Here is a 22,598-nt window from a genome sequence, read left to right as displayed (position 1 = left end):
ATAATTCAGTGGTAAATGCAATAATACTGTATAATTCAGTGGTAAATGCAATAATACTGTAGAATTCAGTGGTAAATGCAATACTACTGTAGAATTCAGTGGTAAATGCAATAATACTGTATAATTCAGTGGTAAATGCAATAATACTGTATAATTCAGTGGTAAATGCAATAATACTGTATAATTCAGTGGTAAATGCAATAATACTGTAGAATTCAGTGGTAAATGCAATACTACTGTAGAATTCAGTGGTAAATGCAATAAAACTGTATAATTCAGTGGTAAATACAATACTACTGTAGAATTCAGTGGTAAATACAATAAACCTGTAGAACTGCACACGCTCTTGTGTGCCGGTTACCTAACATTTACAAACGGAAGCACAGTTAAATAAACATCCCCAATATCTGCATTACCGTATATGTTCAACAGTATGAACATGCAACTCTTTGTCGCTTAATGCAGATACTCTGCAATGGGTATACGGCACAGCGCTCGTACGTGCTGGTTTCTGTATGCACCGACACACAGGGCATAAAACGAAACAGGCTGCATCAAGTGTTTATTCGTATATCAACACGAAACGCATCATTAAACCTCCAAAATGTAAAAAGGGACAAACGCTCCCAACATTTTCTATTGAACACATGAGTACAGTATAACGTAATGGACACATCTTCCATTTTCTTTGGTTCTTTCGGTAAAGTCACCACCACGTACAATGAGAATAATAAAATAATAAAATAACACGATAAAATTCTCACGACGTTTCAGCCACAACGCAAGCGGCCGTCTTCAGGTGAAAGGAACAGACCCGTCGGGACGACAGAGCTTCAATGAACGTTGTTAAGATTCGAAGCGACTTTTTAGCTGGTTGGGGGAAGTGAGGCACCTTGACAAAGGGGTTTACATATCAAACAGGAGAATTTAGCATTGATATGTAAACCCCTTTGTCAAGGTGCCTCTCTTCTCTAAACCAGCTTAAAAGACGCCTCGAATCTTAACAACGTTCGTTGAAGCTCTGTCGTCCCGACAGGTCTGTTCCTTTCACCTGAAGAAGGCCACTTGTGTTGTGGCCGAAACGTCGTGAGAATTTGTTATTTTATTTTGTTAATTTATTATTTTATTCTCATTCTACGTGGTGGTGACTTTACCGAAAGAACCAAAGAAGATGAATCCTTGCAGTCACGAAAGCTTTAAATAGAAACATCTTCCATTCTTTCTTAGCTTTCTTCTTTTATATACGCGAGGGATTTGCCTCTCGAACGGTGGGGTTCACGTCGAAAAATATTTGACGCCTGGCACGCCCTAAGCCCCGCGGTGGGAATAGGCTATTCCTTTTTCACGTCCGTCACATTAAACTTTGGTTTTTGCACCACAGGTTTTGACTTCAGCATCGGTCCAAACGGACAGCTGTCTTCACCTGATGGTTTCCTCTGCTCGTGAATGAGACTGGGACTTCCCGGTGCAGTTCCAGTGGTATTTGAAACTGTGGGAGGCTGATGGAAAGGACTTGCGACCGCGGATTTTGGAGAACTGAGAACGGACTGAATTTGAGACGAGTTAGACGCTGATTTTACATTAAAAGGGTTTCCACTACTTGGTTTAGGACTCCCCGGAGGTGGTGACTTGACAGGAAAAACGGCGTTCTTAGTCTCTGAATGACTCGACGCCACACTCACGCTAGATGGCTCGTCATCTTTGAACAAGACGCTTGGGAAACTGACTGGTCTGAATGGTTTCGGCTTCCACTGGTGAACTCGTGGTGGCTCAGTTACAATCACCTTCTTAGGCATGCCAGCACAACTGCCGGATCGGATGGCATCAAGCATGGCCAGACGTGCATCCTTGGGCCTACGCTCTGTACCTGTGGCCCCGTTACCCACGAGGATGACAGGAGGTGGTGGGGCTATGGGGACTGGAGGAGAATGCACAGGTGCAAGCCGTGGCCGCACTGTGGCTGAGTCGCCCGAGTCGGCTTCTCTCAACTGCTGAGACACCAGTTCTTCGTCTTCTGCTGCTGCCGCTGCTGCTGCAGATGGGGTCTATGGAAACCAGAAGACAGTAGAACACAGCAGTCAACGAGACACCAAGACTTGTGCTACCTGGGGTAACAACACTTCAAGTTCAGACAAATCACGCCATTGTTCGATGCCGTGCAAACGTACATCCTCAAGCTCAAAGAAAATTATGTTGAAGGACGTTTTTGTTAATGTATTAATGGGAGCAAGACAAATAGGCCCTAATATGCGTGATTCGTGTAATTTGCAACAGCTGTCAGGTTCACAAAAGTTCCATTATCCACGGCCCTATTCTTCCTATTATCCTCGATTATCCCCGACTTTCTCATTAGTCATTGCGGAATGGCTTCCTATGATCTGAGATTTTTGAAGGTAAGTGTCCCACGCGGGCACATACATCCCTATCGTACAGAAACTTTTAATTAAAAAAATCACTTTGGCCAAAGCAAATGAACGGATGGCACTTGCTTTGTTTATACACTGCATGGGAAATCAAAGACACAAAGACGAGACACACACACACACGAGACACAAATATCCCCACCCTCCCCCACCCTGTACAGCTGTCACTGACTCTTGGAGCAAGTGATGTTAGCACGTGCTAATGTTTACACACCGCACCGGGTACTCATTTGAGGCCGAGTCACGTAGAAGGGAAACAATAAAATAATAAAAAACAAAACAATAAAATTCTCACGACGTGAAAACCACACCTGATGATGATTGCTTGTGTTGCAGTCGAAACGTCGTGAGAATTTTATTGTTATTATTCATTGTTTCCCTTCTACGTGGTGGTGACTTTACCGAAAGAACCACGAATGTGAATCCCTGCAGTCACGAAAGCTTTAAATCAAAATTAAATACACAGCTGTCACTTGCATTCCCACTTACTTTTCTCAGTCGTTTCCCTCCTGCGCCTGATGGAACAGCGACAGAAATGCGAGCATCTCTCTCTGCCTCACTGTCTACAGCTGCCAGCATTGCCTGCAGATGTTCACCCGAAACCTAGAATATAACGGAACAGCGACCAGAACATTTACGGAAATGTTGTACAACGTTTCACGTTAGCAAGGTAAATGTTTAATATAATATTGTTAGCTCTTTCGGTAAAGTCACGTTGAAGGGAAACAATAAAATAATAAAAAAAAAATATATAAAACAATAAAAATTCTCACGACGTTTCGACCATAACACGACCGTTTGTGTTATGGTCGAAACGTCGTGAGAATTTTTATTGTTTTATATATATTTTATTATTTTATTGTTTCCCTTCAACGTGACTTTACCGAAAGAGCTAAGAATATGAATTACTGCAGTCACGAAAGCTTTAAATCAAAATGTTTAAGATAACTTTAATTATACATGTGCAATCATGGTTAACAATGCAGGTTCTACAAATACTTTTTTTTTTAAATAAACGAATCACATTTAATTTAGGCTATACACAACATTTTCCATATTTATTACAATATTTTAAATGTGACGATGTAGACAAAGCAGGCTGACCTTTCTCAATGTGCCCACGTTGTCTGTAGACTGAAGCGCTTCCATTAGGGAACCATGTGCATTGTTATCCTTCACAATTGGTGTTTGCACCACAGGTTTTAACTTCAGCATCGGTCCAAACGGACCGCTGTCTTCACCTGATGGTTTCCTCTGCCCGTGAATAAGACTGAAACTTTCCAGTGCAGTTCCAGTGGTATTTAAAACTGTGGGAGGCTGATGGAAAGGACTTGCGTCGGTGGATTTTGGAGAACTGAGAACGGACTGAATTTGAGATGAGTTAGTGGCTGATTTTACATTAAAAGGGTTTCCACTACTTGGTTTAGGACTCACCGGAGGTGGTGACTTGACAGGAAAAACGGCGTTCTTAGACTCTGAATGACTCGACGCTACACTCACGCTAGATGGTTTGTCATTTTTGAACATGACGCTTGGGAAACTGACTGGTCTGAATAGTTTTGGCTTCCATTGATGGACTCGTGGTGCCTCGGTTATAATAATCACCTTCCCCGGGTCACCTGGAGCATTTGGAATGTTGGCATTTTCTTCCGTAGAAAACTGTGGTGGTGGTGGAATCGTGAGCTCATCCTGTTCCCAATTTACCTGAATTGGTGGCAAAGCATGTACAGGTGTTGTATTTGTTGTGGTTGTGCCACTGTAAGTTTCATTCGGAGCATCAATGGCCTTGTAGGCTGTTCTCTTGGCAATGGCAGATGCCACGTAGATGCTGGAGGCCCTCCTGCCGGGACGGAAAAATGCATCTTGCTTTGAGCTCGATGGTGGTGGTGGTAGTGGTGGTGGAGATGTGGCAGTGCTGGCAAGTGGCTCGGTGGCAGAGTGTTGCTGAGATATTGCCTCCGTAGTACACTGGAGGGAATGGGACCTCTGGAATGGGCGAGCCACAATTGAGAGCCCTGATAAATGAGGAATCATTGGTGGAGGAATCACTGGTGGGGGAATTAATGGTGGAGGAATCACTGGTGGAGGACTTAATTGTGGAGGAATCACTGGTGGGGGAATCAATGGTGGAGGAATCACTGGTGGGGGAATTAATGGTCGAGGAATCACTGGTGGGGCAATTAATGGTGGAGGAATCACTGGTGGGGGAATCAATGGTGGAGGAATCACTGGTGGGGGAATTAATGGTAGAGGAATCACCGGTGACTGATGTGCTGTATGCTGTTGTGGATTGGTTGTAATGTCACCGATCTTCGCTGTTGAGTAGTATTTCAACGTTTCTTTGATTTCTTTTGTAGCATTGGTTGCAGTAGCATTTTCAGTCTTGCCGGGTTCTGTTTTATAAGCTGGTAGAAGGAATGGGACATCAGCTGTTCCAGGTTTTGGTCTTATGACTGGCTTGGAAGGAACAATTCTGTAAGTGGTCAATCCCACTTTAGGAAGGTAATCTCTGGTGATTTCATTTGTGGACCTCCACCGATCTGAAGGCTGCTTACAGACAGGAAAAACTGGAGAAGATGTTTCAGCAGAATGATTTTGACATTCAACTTCAGGTGCACGTCGCTCTTTTGAAATTGATCGAGTCTTGTGAAAAATTCTGTTTTGCATCGAAGCCCCAGGCTCATTTGACTGGTCCATTACTGGCTGTGAAGTTTCATTTATTTCGGATACTTTTTCACTTTTAGTTAGCCTTGCTTCTGCAATAACCTTGCAAACTTTGTCTGGCTCAACTATTTCTTCTCTAGCGCCGGCAATTTCTTGACGGATTTCCACTGGCTGGATCAATACAGACTCTTCCACGTGCGTCTTGTGTTGGCGTGTTACCAGTTGTTCCGTATGCTGTTCGGATGATGCATCCTGTCGCTCCACAGGTATACTCTTTACTTGCTTGTCCACAGATTTGGCATGCACTACGGGGATTTTCTCCACGTGCGCATTTAGACAGGTTTCGTTTTTAACGGGCATTTTATCCAGGCACTTTAGACTTCCTCCACCACGCCTTCCTGCCCTGCTTAACTCACTATTGGGTTTGGTGGACGTGTCAGGGAAAGCCACGGGTAACCTTTTACGTCCGGGGTCTTGTTCACCCACGACACAACCAGACGCTTCTGCGGTGGCCCCAGTAAAAGACCCACAAAGGGCAGGTTTGGATTTACGGTCAAGTTGCTGGGCCAAGGCAGATTCCCGAACCTTGGCAAGGAAGTCGACTTTCGCTTCATTACCATTCTTTGTCTGAGTAACGGGTGGCTCGGCAGAAACCTGCGGCGCGTTTCCAGCCTCGTTTCCATCGGCTGCTTCCATTCTTTGCACATCATCGCGAGCTTTGAGAAACTGCAAAGGTTTTTCTGAAGGTCCTCTGTTGACATCTGTTGCCACATTGGCATTTGTCTCATCGTTCACGTCGACTTTATCAGTTTTATCGGAGCTGCTGTCCGCAGTGGCTTTCATCACTGTTGAATCTGGAAGGGCTGGTTCTGGCTTTTAAACCGGCTCTACAGTAGAATCAACGTCAGCCTCTGTTTTATTTATTTTTACAGTTTCCACGTTGCGGGGACCACTCTTAGACCTCGAGTCATCATCTGCAAACAAGACAAAAGCATATTTTTTACATAATGTTTAAATCACAAATGCCACACCCCAATTATTCCACGTATTTTTTTTTTAATGGTGATATTATCACTCATTTGCTTTTCGCTCATTGCACGCTTTATGAAACAACACTGAATTTTATCACACGTTAAGTAGTCTTCTTTGGCTCTTTCGGTAAAGTCACCATGTAGAATGAGAATAAAATAATAAAATAAAATAACACAAAAAATTCTCACGACGTTTCGGCCACAACACAAGTGGCCTTCTTCAGGTGAAAGGAACAGGTTTGTTTTGTTCCTTTCACCTGAACAGGTCTGTTCCTTTCACCTGAAGAAGGCCACTTGTGTTGTGGCCGAAACGTCGTGAGATATTTTATTGTGTTATTTTATTTTATCATTTTATTATTTTATTCTCATTCTACGTGGTGACTTTACCGAAAGACCCAAAGAAGATGAATCCTTGCAGTCACGAAAGCTTTAAATCGAAATTGTTAAGTATTGTGCTACGTTATTCTTATTTCCGCGACTAACCGTTTTGTGTGTGAAAGCGCTCACCCGTCGTCAGCCCCATTTCAAGTTCATCAATTAACTCGTCCAATTCAGCCGTTGCTGCGGCACCGGCGTCAGCCTGCGCCAGGTCTGACGGGCCTCCTTGCACCGCGTTATCAGCTACGGCCCTGCGCCGACATTAACAGACGGCACAGACCGACGTGGGGAACGTGTTCTTTTAGCGTGACAGGACGCGTGACGTGGCAGCGTTTTCAACGCATCTAAATTAAAATGAAAGGAGTGTGTCGCGTGTAAAAAAAGAGCAAATCTGCCCGAAGAGGAATGGGTTGCGACGCCTTACCCAGCTTGTTGAGATGTGACGCAGAAAGTCTTCTGCGTCTCAGACTTGGCGGTGGGTCCTTGTTCGAGCGTACGGGGCGACGACGCTTCGGGCTGTTGCCTTGTGACATCGGGATCGCCGCCCATTCCAGCACCCTCGTTCAAAGATGTTTCTGCGGCGGTAATCAACGTCCAACGACGTAGATGAACGAGGTCCGTTAAACATTGCGGATATGAACACCGTGACGTACTTCAGAACGTTGAGCAATGTTTTTTATATTCTTGGTTCTTTCGGTAAAGTCACGTTGAAGGGAAACAATAAAATAATAATATATATATATAAAAAATAAAAAAATGTTTTTATAAATACACCGTTTAAAAATAAATAAATTTATGCAAACCGACACACCTGATGACGACCGTTTGTGTTATGGTCGAAACGTCGTGAGAATTGTTTTTATTGTTTTATATATATTTTATTATTTTATTGTTTCACTTCAACGTGACTTTACCAAAAGAACTAAGAATATGAATTACTGCAGTCACGAAAGCTTTAAATCAAAATTTAATGTTTTTTTATTTTTTTCAACGAGTGACGTGAATCCATTTTCTCTGACAAAATCGTTAAAGTTCGCGCAAACTATCACGCTGTGTAAGAGCACTTGGGGGGTGAAAAAAAAATCGGGTTCTTTTCATTTACATCTTCAACACCACAAAGATGTCTTATTAAAATCCACAAAACGCAAAGCGTAGAGTAATTTTTGAACGCGGACGAATGGCACTCTTTCGCCGTGCTGTTCGGCATCTCCACGAGCAAGCAATTTGCAAACCAACGGATTTTCTCCGACGTGAACGTGTCATCAGTGCGCGGGTTGCTTCGAATAAAGGCAAACAGCGGGGCAGCGTTTACACTATGAGACCTCCTTTGCCAGGAACAAGATATAGCAATAGGTTTTACCCTTTTAACTGGCACAAAAAACTGACCCCTGTATTCAAGGCATCGTGTCTGCAATAACCACAACACAAGCAGTCAAAATGCAAACAAAAAAGACAACTCTGAAAATAATATTGGCACTGTCCTTGAAGTTGATTGGTCCACACCCGAGACGGCTTTCTTTAGAGCCTAGTCTCCACTGGTATTGTACGCCTTTTGGCGTCTTCTGGTCCAACACCAGTGGAGACTAGGCTCTAAGAAAAGCCGTCTCAGGTGTGGACCAATCAAATTCAAGGACAGTGCCAATATTATTATCAGAGTTGTCTTTTTGTTTGCATTTTGACTGCTTGTGTTGTGGTTATTGTAAACATGATGCCTTGAATAAAGGTGTCAGTTTTTTGTGCCCGTTAAAAGGGTAAAACCTATTTCTATAGCGAGGCAGTATTTATACTGCGAGGCCGTGGGGCTCCATGAATGAGGAGGCATAAAAGGCGTTCCCATCGTGATCTCAGGGCATCTGCTCTGGGGGTTTCGTGTGAAGTTTTTGTTCAACAAAAAGAGCTTTTGGCCAAGTGTGCTGTACAACAACCAGAATAAACACCGTGGCCAATGATGACATCTGGTCACCGTTACATTGCATTTATGGCTTTTATTTTGGTGATTTCGAAAAGTTTTTTTTTGTTTTGGCCATGTTTTTGTTTATTGTAGTACGGAGTTAGACTGATGGCCTTAATCTAAGTTGTCTTGTGGTTGTTGTTGTTGTTTGACTTGCATCCCACTGGGATTTTTGCACACAGCGTTGGTGGTGTACGGTGCTATTTTAGGAATATTTTGATGTTTTTTTCCTGGATTTTCTGTTTGCAAAGTCACACACAAAGTCACTTTAAGATGTTTTCTTGTTCATGTTTTTGTTTGTTGCGGTTGCACCCGATTCAAGAGCCGGATGGCTCACAGGGCTATACCACATAAATGAAACTATGGAACTAAATGAACTATGGAGAACAGACTTGCTGAAATGTACAAATTGTGCATGAAAAGAGTCAACTTATACGAACGGTAAGCAAAAGTACGAGTCCAACATTGGCAGAAGAAATTGCTTGTGAGTTTTTTTGACGTAATAAACATCAACTTGTATGCGCATTTGAAATTTAAATTTGTGCAAGCTTTCAGAATTTACGTGTATTTTAAATCAATAATGCTTCCATCAAAAGCGCAATTGATTAGCACCTCACATTATCACGTCTGGCTACGTACGGTGCGAAATAATTGCAACATACATACATTAAATATTGTTTGGATTCAAACAGAACGTCACGTTAATGTCAATCACGTATGGCTACGTACGGGGTGAAATAATTTCAACATACATAGATTAAATATTGTTTGGATTCAAACAGAACGTCACGTTAATGTCAATCACGTCTGGCTACGTACGGTGTGAAATAATTGCAACATACATACATTAAATATTGTTTGGATTCAAACAGAACGTCACGTTAATGTCAATCACGTCTGGCTACGTACGGTGTGAAATAATTTCTACATACATACGTTAAATATTGTTTGGATTCAAACAGAACGTCACGTTAATGTCAAACATACAATGCTTGACCTGTTTGTCCATTGGAAATCCAAATTCCAGTTTTACAAAACATCATCAACAACCAAACAATAAGGTAATGGTGTCGTTTAGAACATAGGTAGCCAATGAAATAAAAAATAGAGCACTTGGTGGAGTATCCAAGAGCTTTCATTCCGAAATCTATAACGTACACTCACACTACCACTTTAAACGAGTTGAATATGTTACGTTACAAGCACCACAACTGCCCTTTAAACAAAGATTCACAGCTCAAACACAGGTTGAAAACATAACATACGTACGTGTTCAACATATGTATGAGCAGTTGTGTAAGATGATATATCTTATGAGATTCCACAAGAGATGTTTGACAGCCAGTTATATGTGCCAGCCAAATAAAAGATTTTAAAAAAATCCAATTGGTTGTCCTTGTTAAAGAGCCGCTGAGCTCAATTGGCTTTGCCAGCTGGAATAAAGTTAGTCTGAAATTGCATGGAACATATGTAAATTAACAATATGTAAATCACTAATTCGAATGTTTTTTTTGTTGGTATTTTGGCAGGCTGTTTGCTCCACAGCCTGTCAACATTTTCGTGGAAAAATGAGGACCGGGAAGGTTAAAGGACTTTCAAAAGATCCTTCAATTAATCCACACACTTTCAAAGGAAATGGTGCCCCTGCTGCAAGGTTATGCAGTTGTTTTACCTTGTAAGCATTATTCTGCAGTATGAAAGTCAATTTTATATCTGAATTAACATGCCCTAAAAAAACTCTTAATAAATTACATATTTTATCAAAGTAGCGTAATAATTAGCCAATTGTCGGAACACGATTACAATTTTGATCACAAGATATCTAAATGAACAACCATTTAAAGAAACAGTTTATTGGATTAAAATTACTTCTGGCCTCCATACTGCTTATACAGAGCCATCTATTCCAATGAAGCCGTGCATTTTACAATATTTACCTTCTTCATTTTCATCCTTTAACGGTAAGCGCCCAGAACTTTGAGCGGAGGCTGAGAAACACAAAACAACATTTCCATACATGTGAATGCCATTCATTAGCATCAGCACATTTGACTTACCCATAACCGGTCAAGTGAATTCTTTAAGGTTCAAACAGCAGCTGGCTGTTAATATAAAACATGTTCGTCACATGCATGCACGCACACACACATACACATAAGTACTCACATACACTCACTCACAATCAAATATATACATATACACACTATGTACATGCTCACTGGACCAACTTGCTCACTGATTGGATGACTGTTGGATTGTGATGCCACCTGACTAACAAGAACACAACTGACAGCATGCAACTCCCATCACAACACATTGCACGGTACGATGCCATAGTGCGGCACATTTCTGTGTAATCTATCACAAGACAAGATTTAATCCATATAGTAATAGGTTTTACCCTTTTAACTGGCACAAAAAACTGACACCTTTATTCAAGGCATCATGTTTGCAATAACCACAACACAAGCAGTCAAAATGCAAACAAAAAGACAACTCTGATAATAATATCAGAGTTGTCTTTTTGTTTGTTGTGGTTATTGCAAACAAGATGCCTTGAATAAAGGTTTCAGTTTTTTGTGCCAGTTAAAAGGGTAAAACCTATTACTATATCTTGTTACTGGCAAAGGAGGTCTCATAATGTAAAATATTTCATCCCTTTTACTGGTCATCTGTGAAAATGAGCTTCACAGTTCATCAGATTTCTCCAGTCTAAATAAAGATTCTGATGGCACCCCAAAATTGCAAAATGTCTCTCTTCACAATAATAAAAAAAATAATTTCGTTTGGTCGATGAACAATTCATCCCGGCCAAATCTCTTAAACATAATTCACTATTGCTTCGCGAGGACATTAAACCCCGGAAACATTACTGGGTTAGGCACTTTAACATTCCACGACTTCAACCCTTCATTAAGCGTAACAATGATGATACATTCTGTGTTGATGTCCTCAAAAATAAGTCGCCAATTAAATATTTCACCTTGTCATCATATTACAAACGGTGCTTTGACTGACGACAGACATCGTGGGGCTCATAGACTCTTTGTGTTTCTTCGGTAAAGTCACGACGTAGGTAAAATAAAATAAATAAAACAACTACATTAAATCACGACGTTTCGGGGGCAACACCAAGCTTCCGTCTTCATGGGGAAACCGTCACGGCAAAATTGCTGCATCAACTCGATACATAAATTCAGGTGGAAACCGTCACGGCAACATTGCCGCATCAACTTGATACAGAAATTCAGGTGGAAACTATCACGGTAATATTGCTGCATCAACTTGATACAGAAATTCAGGTGGAAATCGTCACGGCAACATTGCTGCATCAACTCGATACAGAAATTTAGGTGGAAACCGTCACGGTAAAATTGCTGCATCAACTTGATACAGAAATTCAGGTGGAAACCATCACGGTAAAATTTCTGCCTCAACTTCATACAGAAATTCAGGTGGAAATCGTCACGGTAAAATTGCTTGATACAGCTGTGACGGTTTCCACCTGAAGAAGGGAGCTTGGTGTTGCCTCCGAAACGTCGTGATTTAATTTAGTTGTTTTATCATTTATTTGTTTTTTAACTACGTCGTTACTTTGCTGAAAAAAAACACAGAGTGTGGTGAATCCTTGCAGTCACGAAAGCTTCAAATCTGGAAATAGTGGGGCTCACAAGGTAAATGTGTAGCAGCAGAGGTCTTGTTGAAAGAAGACAGTTGAAGCCAAACAAAACCGCATGCACGATTGGAACGTGTTCGCTTACCGTCTCCCCTGTGTAAACATGATGTTGACAAATCGGCTAGGTGATGATACTGTGTAGGAACCTCCTGGTTACTACACCACCAGCCCACAGGAGATTATTATTGTGTCAGTCTGTCGTGCATCCAAACATGGGAGGGGTGGGGCTGGGTGGGGAGGGGAGGGTGGGGAGGGGCTGGTGGGGAGGGGCTGGGTGGGGAGGGGAGGGTGGGGAGGGGCTGGGTGGGGAGGGGCTGCGTGGGGGGGTGGGGCTGGCTGGGGAGGGGCTGGTCACCCCGTGGTGCCCTTATAAAACTCAACGTTTAACCTACTCACGCTGGCTTGTGCCTGCCCTCACAGTCGGGCATATTTACGGAACACACCACGTGGTGGTGCCGCCGTTGACCCTGGCCATTGACCGAGCAACCCAACAACGTTCCTACCAGCTCCTCCCTCCGCAGGAGAATGTGTTTAAGTTTAGGTATTGTGCCTAAGCAGTTCACTGCACTAAAAGCAATGGAATTTCACTTTTTGCTCCCCGAGATGCTTGCAGGTTGTTACCAAGACGAAACGAACAGAAGCTTTTTTTAGACATACTTTTTCGCTTAAATCAAAACGTTTGCCCGATGGCACAGCTTAAATTCCCGCATTTTGAACAGGGCCAAAAAGCGCCGCTCCGTCGTAAAAAAAAAAAAATCGGCCTTGAATCGATAGAACTATAAAGGGCACTTGATAAAAATAAAAAAAATGGAAAATGTGAGCACGTGAGAGCCCTCTCTCTCTCTCACGTGCGGAGCTGCTCCGCCTTCGACGCTCGTTCTCCACGCCGGGCTGCACAGGAGGAGTGGATCCAGGCTGCGACAACAACAACAACGCCGCCGGCCGCGCCTGTTCTGGGGCAGATCTCGGAAGCGGAGGCGGCGGCTCGGGGCCGGCAGCCTGCGTATCCCAGGCGGTGGTGCATGGGGGGGGAGGAGGAGGAGGAGGCGCACGGGGCTTGGTGCGACGCCGCAGCGTGCCGAGCGGCGACGTGGCTCCAGCGGCCCGGGTCGAAGGCGAGGCCAACGGTGCGGGAGGGGGTGACCGGCTTCTTCCGGTCTCCTGTGCGAGGCGCGGCTGGCCTGGAGGGCTCTGAGCAGGAGACACAAGGTTTACATCGTTAGACCTCCTTTGCCAGTAGCCAAAATGTAATAATAATAGGGGGTTTTTCAACCTTTTTTCTGGCAACAAAACTGAAACCTTTTACATTATGAGACCTCCTTTGCCAGAAACAAGATATAGGAATAGGTTTTACCCTTTTAGTACGCCTTTTGGCGTCTTCTGGTCCAACACCAGTGGAGACTAGGCTCTAAGAAAAGCCGTCTCGCGTGTGGACCAATCAAATTCAAGGACAGTGCATATTATTATCAGAGTTGTCTCTTTTGTTTGCATTTTGACTGCTTGTGTTGTGGTTATTGCAAACATGATGCCTTGAATAAAGGTGTCAGTTTTTGTGCCAGTCAAAAGGGTAAAACCTATTCCTAAAACTGAAACCTTTTTACGAGGATTCATGTCGCTGCATTAACCACAATGCACGCCTTTTGGCGTCATCTGGTCGAGCACCAATTTGGGTCGAGGCTCAAAAGAAAGCCGTCCCTTGGCGTGGACCAATCAGTTTCAAGGACAATGCTACATATTATCATAGTATTTTTTTCGTTTGCATTTTGACTGCAAGTATTGTGGTTAATGCAGTAGACATGAATCCTTGTTAAAAGGTTTCAGTTTTGTTGCCAGAAAAAAGGGGAAAAACCCCTATTAAAACACAAAGTTGTTAAGAGATATCCACCAAAGCCAAACCTATCTCCGGCACAATACTGTACAACTATTTAATACATTTTGATTTAAAGCTTTCGTGACTGCAGTAATTCATATTCTTAGCTTTCGGTAAAGTCACGTTGAAGGGAAACAATAAAATAATAATATATACAAAACAACGTGACTTTACCGAAAGAGCTAAGAATATAACTATTTACTAATGGTGGTGTGTTATGTAACAAAGAACTTTATTGAAATCCAAAAACTAATTCGTTGAATTTTTTTTTTTTACAGCTATTGGCCAAACATCCCTGTGCAGGACCCTCTTGAATAGGAGTCTTCAGACTCAGTGCAACTTTCCTGAACATGTAATTATTCTTACGGGTGTAACACATTGCCATGCTGGTCAGTGGGAGATTGTTGAAGTATGATTAACTTAAGTGCAATTTTAATTTTTGAATGACGTGAAATATTAGGTAAAGAGGTATATAAGAAATAATCGATTTCAAGGAGCATCTTCATGATACTCAGCTCGAGTATCATGCCAATAATGGAAACTATTTATATTCCAGATGCTACGTCATTGGTTGGCTATGCACGATGTGAAAGACGTTCAACATACTGCCAATGCATTAAACATATGCAGTATCACAATAAAACAGCATGTAAATGCCACAAAAACTTTGAAGGAGCCTGAAAAGGCTTCATAATTTTGTTTTTGAAGTGTGGTTGCTATAACAATTTTGTTAACAAAGAGATTAAGTAACCAAAGCCTTAGGTTTATTTTATCTCCATATATATGTAAAAGACAAAAAGGTGTGAGTATGTGTCTGTTCAAAATGTTTAGCGAACTTCCCGACATGCAACAAACTTTAAATTTGCCATGTGGGTACTTTACAGACTGTACACCGTGCAAACCTTATACAAATACACTTTTGTTTTAGTTTTTTGGTGGGGGGGGGGGGGGAGCTCAATAATGTATTTGTTTTTGCACGGCAAAACATAAATGCTGTGACGTCAAATCTGTCACGTGACCCGCGCATGTGGAAGCCTAACGCATTGTAGTGTAGCATAGCCTGGCACAAGCGTCGTGGTGACGTCACCGCCACTTAGTGGCGAATGGCGGTTGTTGTTGTTGTGTATGTGTGTGTATGTGTCTGTGTCTATGTGGAAGCGTAAAGCATTGTTGTGTAGTGGTTAGCGCGCTGTGTATGTGTCTGTGTGTATCTGTGTATGTGTGTGTGTCTGTGTGTATGTATGTTTGTGTGTGTGACTGTGTGTCTGTGTGTGTATGTGTGTGTGTCTGTGTGTCTGTGTATGTGTGTGTGTATCTGTGTGTATGTGTGTGTATCTGTGTGTGTCTATGTGTGTGTGTGTAAGCCTAACGCATTGTAGTGTAGTGGTTAGCGCTACGCCGCGCTACGAACCCGGCGACCCCCAGTTCGATTCCCGCTCACTGCCACCGCCGGCGACGATTATTTCAACCGCTCTTGGGCCTCCCCTAGGTCGACTCAGCCTCAAACGAGTAACTGCCGTGTTGTGTGTGTGAACATCGCCACCGGGGAGACAAAGGCGGCCGGGCGTGGTGGACCCAAGTCCCGGGCGAAGCCGGCTAGTGACAGCTCAGCCCGTGACGTGTATATCCATGCCGTGACCGTACAGCTCATGCAGGCCAACGATGCCATTACCCTCTCATATCCCGACCTGCATCGCGTTGGCACAACGGTGCACAGTAAAGTTCACGCCAAAGGCCCCTCGTGACGCGGTGCTGCCCAACGGGCGTTTGCCGATGTGCTGCTCCACCCATTCAGTCGCCTGCACGTGTTCACCTACACGTGTTCACCTACACGTGTTCGCCTACACGTGTTCGCCTACACGTGTTCGCCTACACGTGTCCGCCTACACGTGTTCACCTACACGTGTTCTCCTACACGTGTTCACCTACACGTGTTCACCTACACGTGTCCGCCTACACGTGTTCACCTACACGTGTCCGCCTACACGTGTCCGCGCAGCGTCAGTAGGCTCCGAACGTTACTGAGCACGACATAGGTTGCAGTATTGAGAGGGGGGATATTGTTGAAACAGCACAATAAGTTGTGTCACGCTTTCTACAGGGTTGGGTGTGGGTGGGGTTGCACGTTCCTCCAGGGATTCAAGCGCTGTTCGTTCGGCCAATGCACACGGTGAAAGCAGACAAAGATACTGCTGCGCACTGCACTTCCATTTACTTCCTTTAGGTCACCGTCGAAAAAGTCTTGCTGGAGGGCAAATAAATAAAGAGGTTTCGATTTTAACCGAACATTAAACTAATTTTCAATGGTACAGTATCTTTTTTCCAAGTAGTGGTATCCCAAACTTTTCGCGGCTGCTTAAATTCTCTTTTCACACCATCGATATGTAAACTCCCCCTCGCCCCCTCGCCGGTCTGCACATGTTCACCCTCTCTACACCGTTCATCGTGCTAAGTCTGCCAATTAAATGCTAAATTCTATGCTAATTCCTTTGTCAAGGCGCTCTGTTTCTTCTCACACAGCTTAAAGGTCGCGGTCTGAGCTTGGCTTTTTCACTCCAGCGCTGTCCTCCAGACAGTCTTGTCCCTTCACCTGATGAAGGCCGCTTGCGTCGTGGCCGAAACGTCGTGAGAATTTTATCGTGTTATTTTAATTTATCAATTTATTATTTTATTCTCATTCTACGTGGTGGTGACTTTACCGAAAGAACCAAAGAAAATAAATGAGAGGCGTTTTTATTAACGGCTCGCAGCATTTAACAAAAGTCAGCTCACAACTCATCTATGGGATGTAGGGAAATAAAGATTCCTTTTCTGCTGGTGGACCCGTGCACGTTTTTTGTTTACAACCTTACTTTTAAGAGCAGCGCAACTGTAGCGTAAGGTTATTAATAATTTCTGGAAAAAAAAAACAGCAAAGGGCTATCACTTAAAACGGTTCACCACAATGGATGGTACAAAAAAAACCTTGATTGAAAGCTTTCGTGACTGCAGTAATTCATATTCTTAGCTCTTTCGGTAAAGTCACGTTGAAGGGAAACAATAAAAAAATAAAATATATATAAAACAATAAAAATTCTCACGACGTTTCGACCATAACACAAACGGTCGTCATCAGGTGTGAAAAAACCGTTTGTGTTATGGTCGAAACGTCGTGAGAATTTTTATTGTTTTATATATATTTTATTATTTTATTGTTTCCCTTCAACGTGACTTTACCGAAAGAGCTAAGAATATGAATAAAGAAAACCCTCATTAAACAAACACTTAACGTCATATAAATCGACAACAAAAAGCTTTAAGAACAGGATTTGCCAGTGGTCAGCGATAACATCGACAAAAATATTACTCACCAGCTCACTTTATTTTCCGATGGGTGTGGAGGGCAAGCGGCACCTGGCCACGTGGTCCCTACCCTACAACTCAAGTGCCAAGGCCTACGTGCTATGGTGTAGCGCGCAGGGAGACGTGCCGCTAACAAGTCTCCTGCTTTTGAACTAAATACGAGAGAGTAAGTTCTAAGAGGGGCAGAGTAACGGCAAATTCAAACGTGTGCTGAAATTTGGACCTAAAACCGCACCGGTCTCAGTCTGTGTCACGTCCTGTAAATCACAAACTGGAGAAGCCACGTTGATCTTGGCATTAAGCCTGCACACGCTTCGAATTGAAATGTACATTGCACTGTATGCACACAACATTACACCTGATGATGACCGTTTGTGTTATGGTCGAAACGTCGTGAGAATTTTTATTGTTTTATATATACATTATTATTTTATTGTTTCCCTTCAACGTGACTTTACCGAAAGAGCCAAGAATATGAATTACTGCAGTCACAAAAGCTTTAAATCAAAATTATTGGTGTTTTGTTGCTGCAAATATGGCGATGGGGTTCCTCCCCTTGCACATGATAAATGTATCACGCACGGTATTCATGCCACAGCCTGCACCCCGCTTGAAAGTTGTTTGTGCTTCCCATAGAGGGGCATACTTCCCACCCCCCGGGTTGAGAACCACTGTATTAACTTTTTAAATAGTACATTGTAATAACTGTTAACATATATACGCAAAAAACATGTCGCACCAACAATTTAAATGTGTATTGAGTGACACCTACAGCAACCACGATACATCTGCATTAAAATAAACTGATACATTTGAATTTAAATATTTCAAAAGTAAATCAAGGTATGTGATAAATATAAACTTAAAATCGGCTGTAATTTAATCATTCAACAATCCAGTTGTACAGTGATCACTGAATTAACAGTACTTACCCTGAATTTGATGATTCTCAACATCAATGGAATCAGCATGAATCATACTATACAGCTAAATAAATCGCTAATGCTTCCAAAAGGGTGCACTGTCAGCTAAATTGGTCTAAAACATGTTTTACCAGTGAATAATTTCTGGAAAGTTGTTGTTTTGCAGTTTACACCTACACCTGTACAACTTATTCCACCAAGATAACTTACACAAATTCTCAAAATGGCATTAACTGATTTAGTTGATAGCTAAAATTATTTTCCAATACGATTCTAACAATAAAGTGAACCAGAAAACAAAGATAACGAACTATAGGACTACACTGCATAACACATTGATATTTTTGTGGGGACCTTATAAGCTCCCCACAAAATATCAATGCCACATTTTAAAATGTAAAAAGGGTAATTACGAGTGTTGTATTATATTTAAAAAAATGTCTTTCACGTTGAATTATAAGGTCGGCATGACGGAAAATTATCTTTTTCAACAGTTTGATGTGCAAAAAAATGCGTAACATTTTAATGACACAGTCTGCTTTAGCTTTGAAGCTCTGAATCATGTTGACAGGTTTCAAGGTTTTTTTGCCAAAGGCAAGCTTTAATTTGAATCATAGCACCATAATTCAAGACAGTTCTTCAAGGGCAACTGAGTATTAAAAGGGAACGGGGTTAGCGCTAAAAAGTGATGGGCCTGTGCGACATTTACCGCTGTGAGCACAAGCATGAGGAATTATTTTCTGTTTAGCACTGCCGTTAGTATCGTTAGCGGGGCTGTAAACAGAGTTAGTACTTACGTCTCTGCTACTGTCACCATGCATTGAGCTGTTGGAACCACGCTCGGAAACATCATCATCATCACTCTGGGAAAGCCACAGCAGCAGAATGAGGACATGACACGCGGGTAAGCAAAGACAGCAAATACTCAACAATGCGCACGGGGGGAAGTTGTTAGAATAACCAAAACAGCTAGAAGTAGCTGGTTGCGTGTGTTAGTATCAACAGCAAGAACATGTCCCAACAGCGTTCAAAGCAAGCTTCTGCACGCAACGTGTCAGTATATTCAAATATAAGCGGAAATATAAAAATAAAAAGCAAATGCCTCCAGAATACATTTGAACTATAAACACACCGACTTGTTACAAATATATATTTTGTTACTGGCAAAGGAGATCTCATAATGTAAATGCTCACCCCGAGCCCTCAATACTCTGATGGTGCGCTGTTTTTGAGTTGTACGCCTTTTGGCGTCTTCTGGTCCAACACCAGTGGAGACTAGGCTCTAAGAAAAGCCGTCTCGGGTGTGGACCAATCAAATTCAAGGACAGTGCCAATATTATTATTATCAGAGTTGTCTTTTTTGTTTGCATTTTGACTGCTTGTGTTGTGGTTATTGCAAACATGATGCCTTGAATAAAGGTGGCAGTTTTTGTGCCAGTCAAAAGGGTAAAACCTATTACTATATCTTGTTACAAACATGTCTCCGTGTATCTACACATGACACTCCTCTCGACAAGAGAATAACACACCGTTTAATGAAGTCACAAGAGAACACCACGGCAAGAAAAAACACCGCTCAATTCCAAATACGCAGGGGTGCAAGTGTGTCACGTACTGACCTTATTTATCTTTGGCCGCAAAAAGCTCCAAAGCCCTTTGTGTTTTTTCTCCGGGAGGTCTGCGTTGTCGTTCAGGCCATGGCCCAGCTCTGTAACGCAAAGAGAGCCACTCAATACATCCACAGGGTACTCTTTGGTTCTATTCGCTAAAGTCACGTAACAAGCAAAAAAATTAAAAATTCTCACAACGTTTCGGCCACAACGCAAGCGGCCTTCATCAGGTGAAGGGACCGTGCTGTCATGAGGACAGCGTTGGAGTGAAAACAGCCAAGCCCAGGTCGCGTACTTTAAGCTGTGTGGGAGGCTGTTTTCACTCCAACGCTGTCCTCATGACAGCACGTTCCCTTCACCTGATGAAGGCCACTTGTGTTGTGGCCGAAACGTCGTGAGAATTTTTAAATTTTTATTTTGTTGTTGTTTGTGACGTGACTTTACCGAATAGAACCAAAGAGTACGGATCCTTGCAGTCGCGAAAGCTTCAAATCTAGAACATCCACAGGTGAAGGTTTACATTACCTGAGCGTTAATGTGCATATAGCAACAGGGATGACACGCAGCGAATTCGCTTCACAGTGAACGGTCCGTAGTTTTTGCAGATGCAACACAAAGTTAAATTATCATTAGACCTCCTTTGCCAGTTCCAAAATGTAATAATAATAGGGTTTTTCCCCTTTTTGATGGCAACAAAACTGAAACCTTTTTACAAGGATTCATGTCTTCTGCATTAACCACAATACCTGTGCACCAATCAGTTTCAAGCACAATGCACCATATATTATCATAGTATGTTTTTTGTTTGCATTTTGACTGCAGGTATTGTGGTTAATGCAGTAGGCATGAATCCTTGTTAAAAAGGTTTCAGTTTTGTTGCCAGAAAAAAGGGGAAAACCCAACTATTATTAAAGTTAAATTAATTAAGCCTTTCAATACGTGGTCTATTTTTTTATTAATTGTACGACGCTTGAAACCCAAGAAACTTCAAATTGCAAAAGGTGTACTATTTTCACGCACGTACCAAAATTATCAAGGTGTTTATTAAATGTTGATATAAACATGCATATTACACCATACTTGTGTATATATATTTTTTTAGGTACACCTCTACGGAGCGTTCACATTGTTCATTGTAACAATACTTCTCCACTAGATGGCAGGATTGTAAAAAAATTAAAATATTTTACACTTAAATTTCGATTTAAAGCTTTCGTGACTGCAGTGATTCATATTCTTGGCTCTTTCGGTAAAGTCACGTTGAAGGGAAACAATAAAGTAATAAAAAAGATATATCAAACAATAAAAATTATCACGTTTTCACAACTGATGATGACCGTTTGTGTTATGGTCGAAACGTTGTGAGAATTTTTATTGTTTTATATATTTTATTATTTTATTGTTTCCCTTCAACGTGACTTTACCGAAAGAGCTAAGCTTATATATTTTACACTTCTTCAATTTCCCACCGGGTGGCGCTGGTGGCACACAAAATGCAGCAAAGCGCGCAGCAGAGAACGGCGCTGGTTGTGCCAAGGGGTTGAAACTTGCAGCCCGTCACGGTAACCATGGAGCTGTCCAAGCACGGACATTCTAAGCCTCCCAAGCCATTATTAATGCGGCCAAGAAGTCAGTTCACCCACATGGTGGCCGCACACGGGACGTGTGAACATTCCGTGCTCGATTCCAGCAGCCAGCAAGCCCAAACATGCAGCTCATAAACTCGCACGCACGCACGCACAAACAAATAACACGAACAATCCTCTGCATTAGTAATAGGTTTTACCCTTTTGACTGGCACAAAAACTGACACCTTTATTCAAGGCATCGTGTTTGCAATAACCACAACACAAGCAGTCAAAATGCAAACAAAAAAGACAACTCTGATAATAATATTGGCACTGTCCTTGAATTTGATTGGTCCACACCCGAGACGGCTTTTCTTAGAGCCTAATCTCCACTGGCGTTGGACCAGAAGACGCCAAAAGGCGTACAACTCAAAAACAGCGCACCATCAGAGTATTGAGGGCTCGGGGTGAGCATTTATATTATGAGACCTCCTTTGCCAGTAACAAGATATAGTAATAGGTTTTACCTTTTTAACTGGCACAAAAACTGACACCTTTATTCAAGGCATCGTGTTTGCAATAACCACAACACAAGCAGTCAAAATGCAAACAAAAAGACAACTCTGATAATAATATTGGCACTGTCCTTGAATTTGATTGGTCCACACGCGAGACGGCTTTTCTTAGAGACTAGTCTCCATTGGTGTTGGACCAGAAGACGCCAAAAGGCGTGCAACTCAAAAACAGCGCACCATCAGAGTATCGAGGGCTCGGGGTGAGCATTTACATTATGAGACCTCCTTTGCTATGCATGGGTAGCCAAAGGAACGACAGAGAAATCCAATCACGGCGGCTTTAGGTTCGAAGCCAATTCATGCGCTTTGCCTACTGACACAAATTAGCACGAGGCAGAGGCGACTAAATTTCGATTTGAAGCCTTCGTGACTGCAAGGATTCATCTTCTTTGGTTCTTTCGGTAAAGTCACCATCAATAAAATTCTCACGACGTTTCGGCCATTCTACGTGGTGGTGGTGACTTTACCGAAGGAACCAAAGAAGATGAATCCTTGCAGTCACGAAAGCTTTAAATCGAAATTTAACCTCTACGGGGAGGGATTTCACACAACCTTAAGCACCTGAAGACGGCCTCTTGCGTTGTGGC

General features: G+C 42.4%; 1 protein-coding gene across 2 annotated transcripts; it reads right to left on the bottom strand.

Moving 5' to 3' along the window:
- Nucleotides 1-545: 545 nt before the first annotated feature.
- On the bottom strand, nucleotides 546-19,229 carry LOC116938255 (uncharacterized). 2 transcript variants are annotated; one of them, XM_076060511.1, is made up of 8 exons: nucleotides 19,056-19,229; nucleotides 12,972-13,314; nucleotides 10,385-10,435; nucleotides 6,921-7,071; nucleotides 6,626-6,747; nucleotides 3,528-6,061; nucleotides 2,913-3,026; nucleotides 546-2,045 (listed from the first exon to the last, which is right to left on the bottom strand). In XM_076060511.1, the coding sequence occupies exons 1-6, from the start codon at nucleotides 19,077-19,079 to the stop codon at nucleotides 5,964-5,966; spliced, it is 789 nt and encodes a 262-aa protein (XP_075916626.1). In that variant the 5' UTR covers nucleotides 19,080-19,229; the 3' UTR covers nucleotides 546-2,045; nucleotides 2,913-3,026; nucleotides 3,528-5,963. The 2 variants fall into 2 exon arrangements, with proteins under 2 accessions (XP_075916626.1, XP_075916625.1); XM_076060510.1 differs by having other exon boundaries at nucleotides 19,056-19,142.
- Nucleotides 19,230-22,598: the final 3,369 nt, after the last annotated feature.

This window comes from Petromyzon marinus, unplaced genomic scaffold (genome assembly GCF_048934315.1).
Source record: "Petromyzon marinus isolate PM22_M1 ecotype Great Lakes invasive population unplaced genomic scaffold, UKy_Petmar_22M1.pri1.0 PM_G_Scaffold_2, whole genome shotgun sequence".
Classification (NCBI taxonomy): Eukaryota; Metazoa; Chordata; class Hyperoartia; order Petromyzontiformes; family Petromyzontidae; genus Petromyzon; species Petromyzon marinus.
This window is presented reverse-complemented; position numbering and strand designations above follow the sequence as displayed.

What these genes read in the sequence shown, in the direction of transcription:
- LOC116938255 (XM_076060510.1), bottom strand. Translation starts at nt 5,930, where the DNA reads ATGAAAGCCACTGCGGACAGCAGCTCCGATAAAACTGATAAAGTCGAC. An exon ending in ACGTGGGCACATTGAGAAAG is followed by an intron (nt 3,027 to 3,527) that starts GTCAGCCTGCTT and finishes GTTATATTCTAG; the next exon opens with GTTTCGGGTGAACATCTGCA. An exon ending in GAGGGAAACGACTGAGAAAA is followed by an intron (nt 2,046 to 2,912) that starts GTAAGTGGGAAT and finishes TGGTTTCCATAG; the next exon opens with ACCCCATCTGCAGCAGCAGC.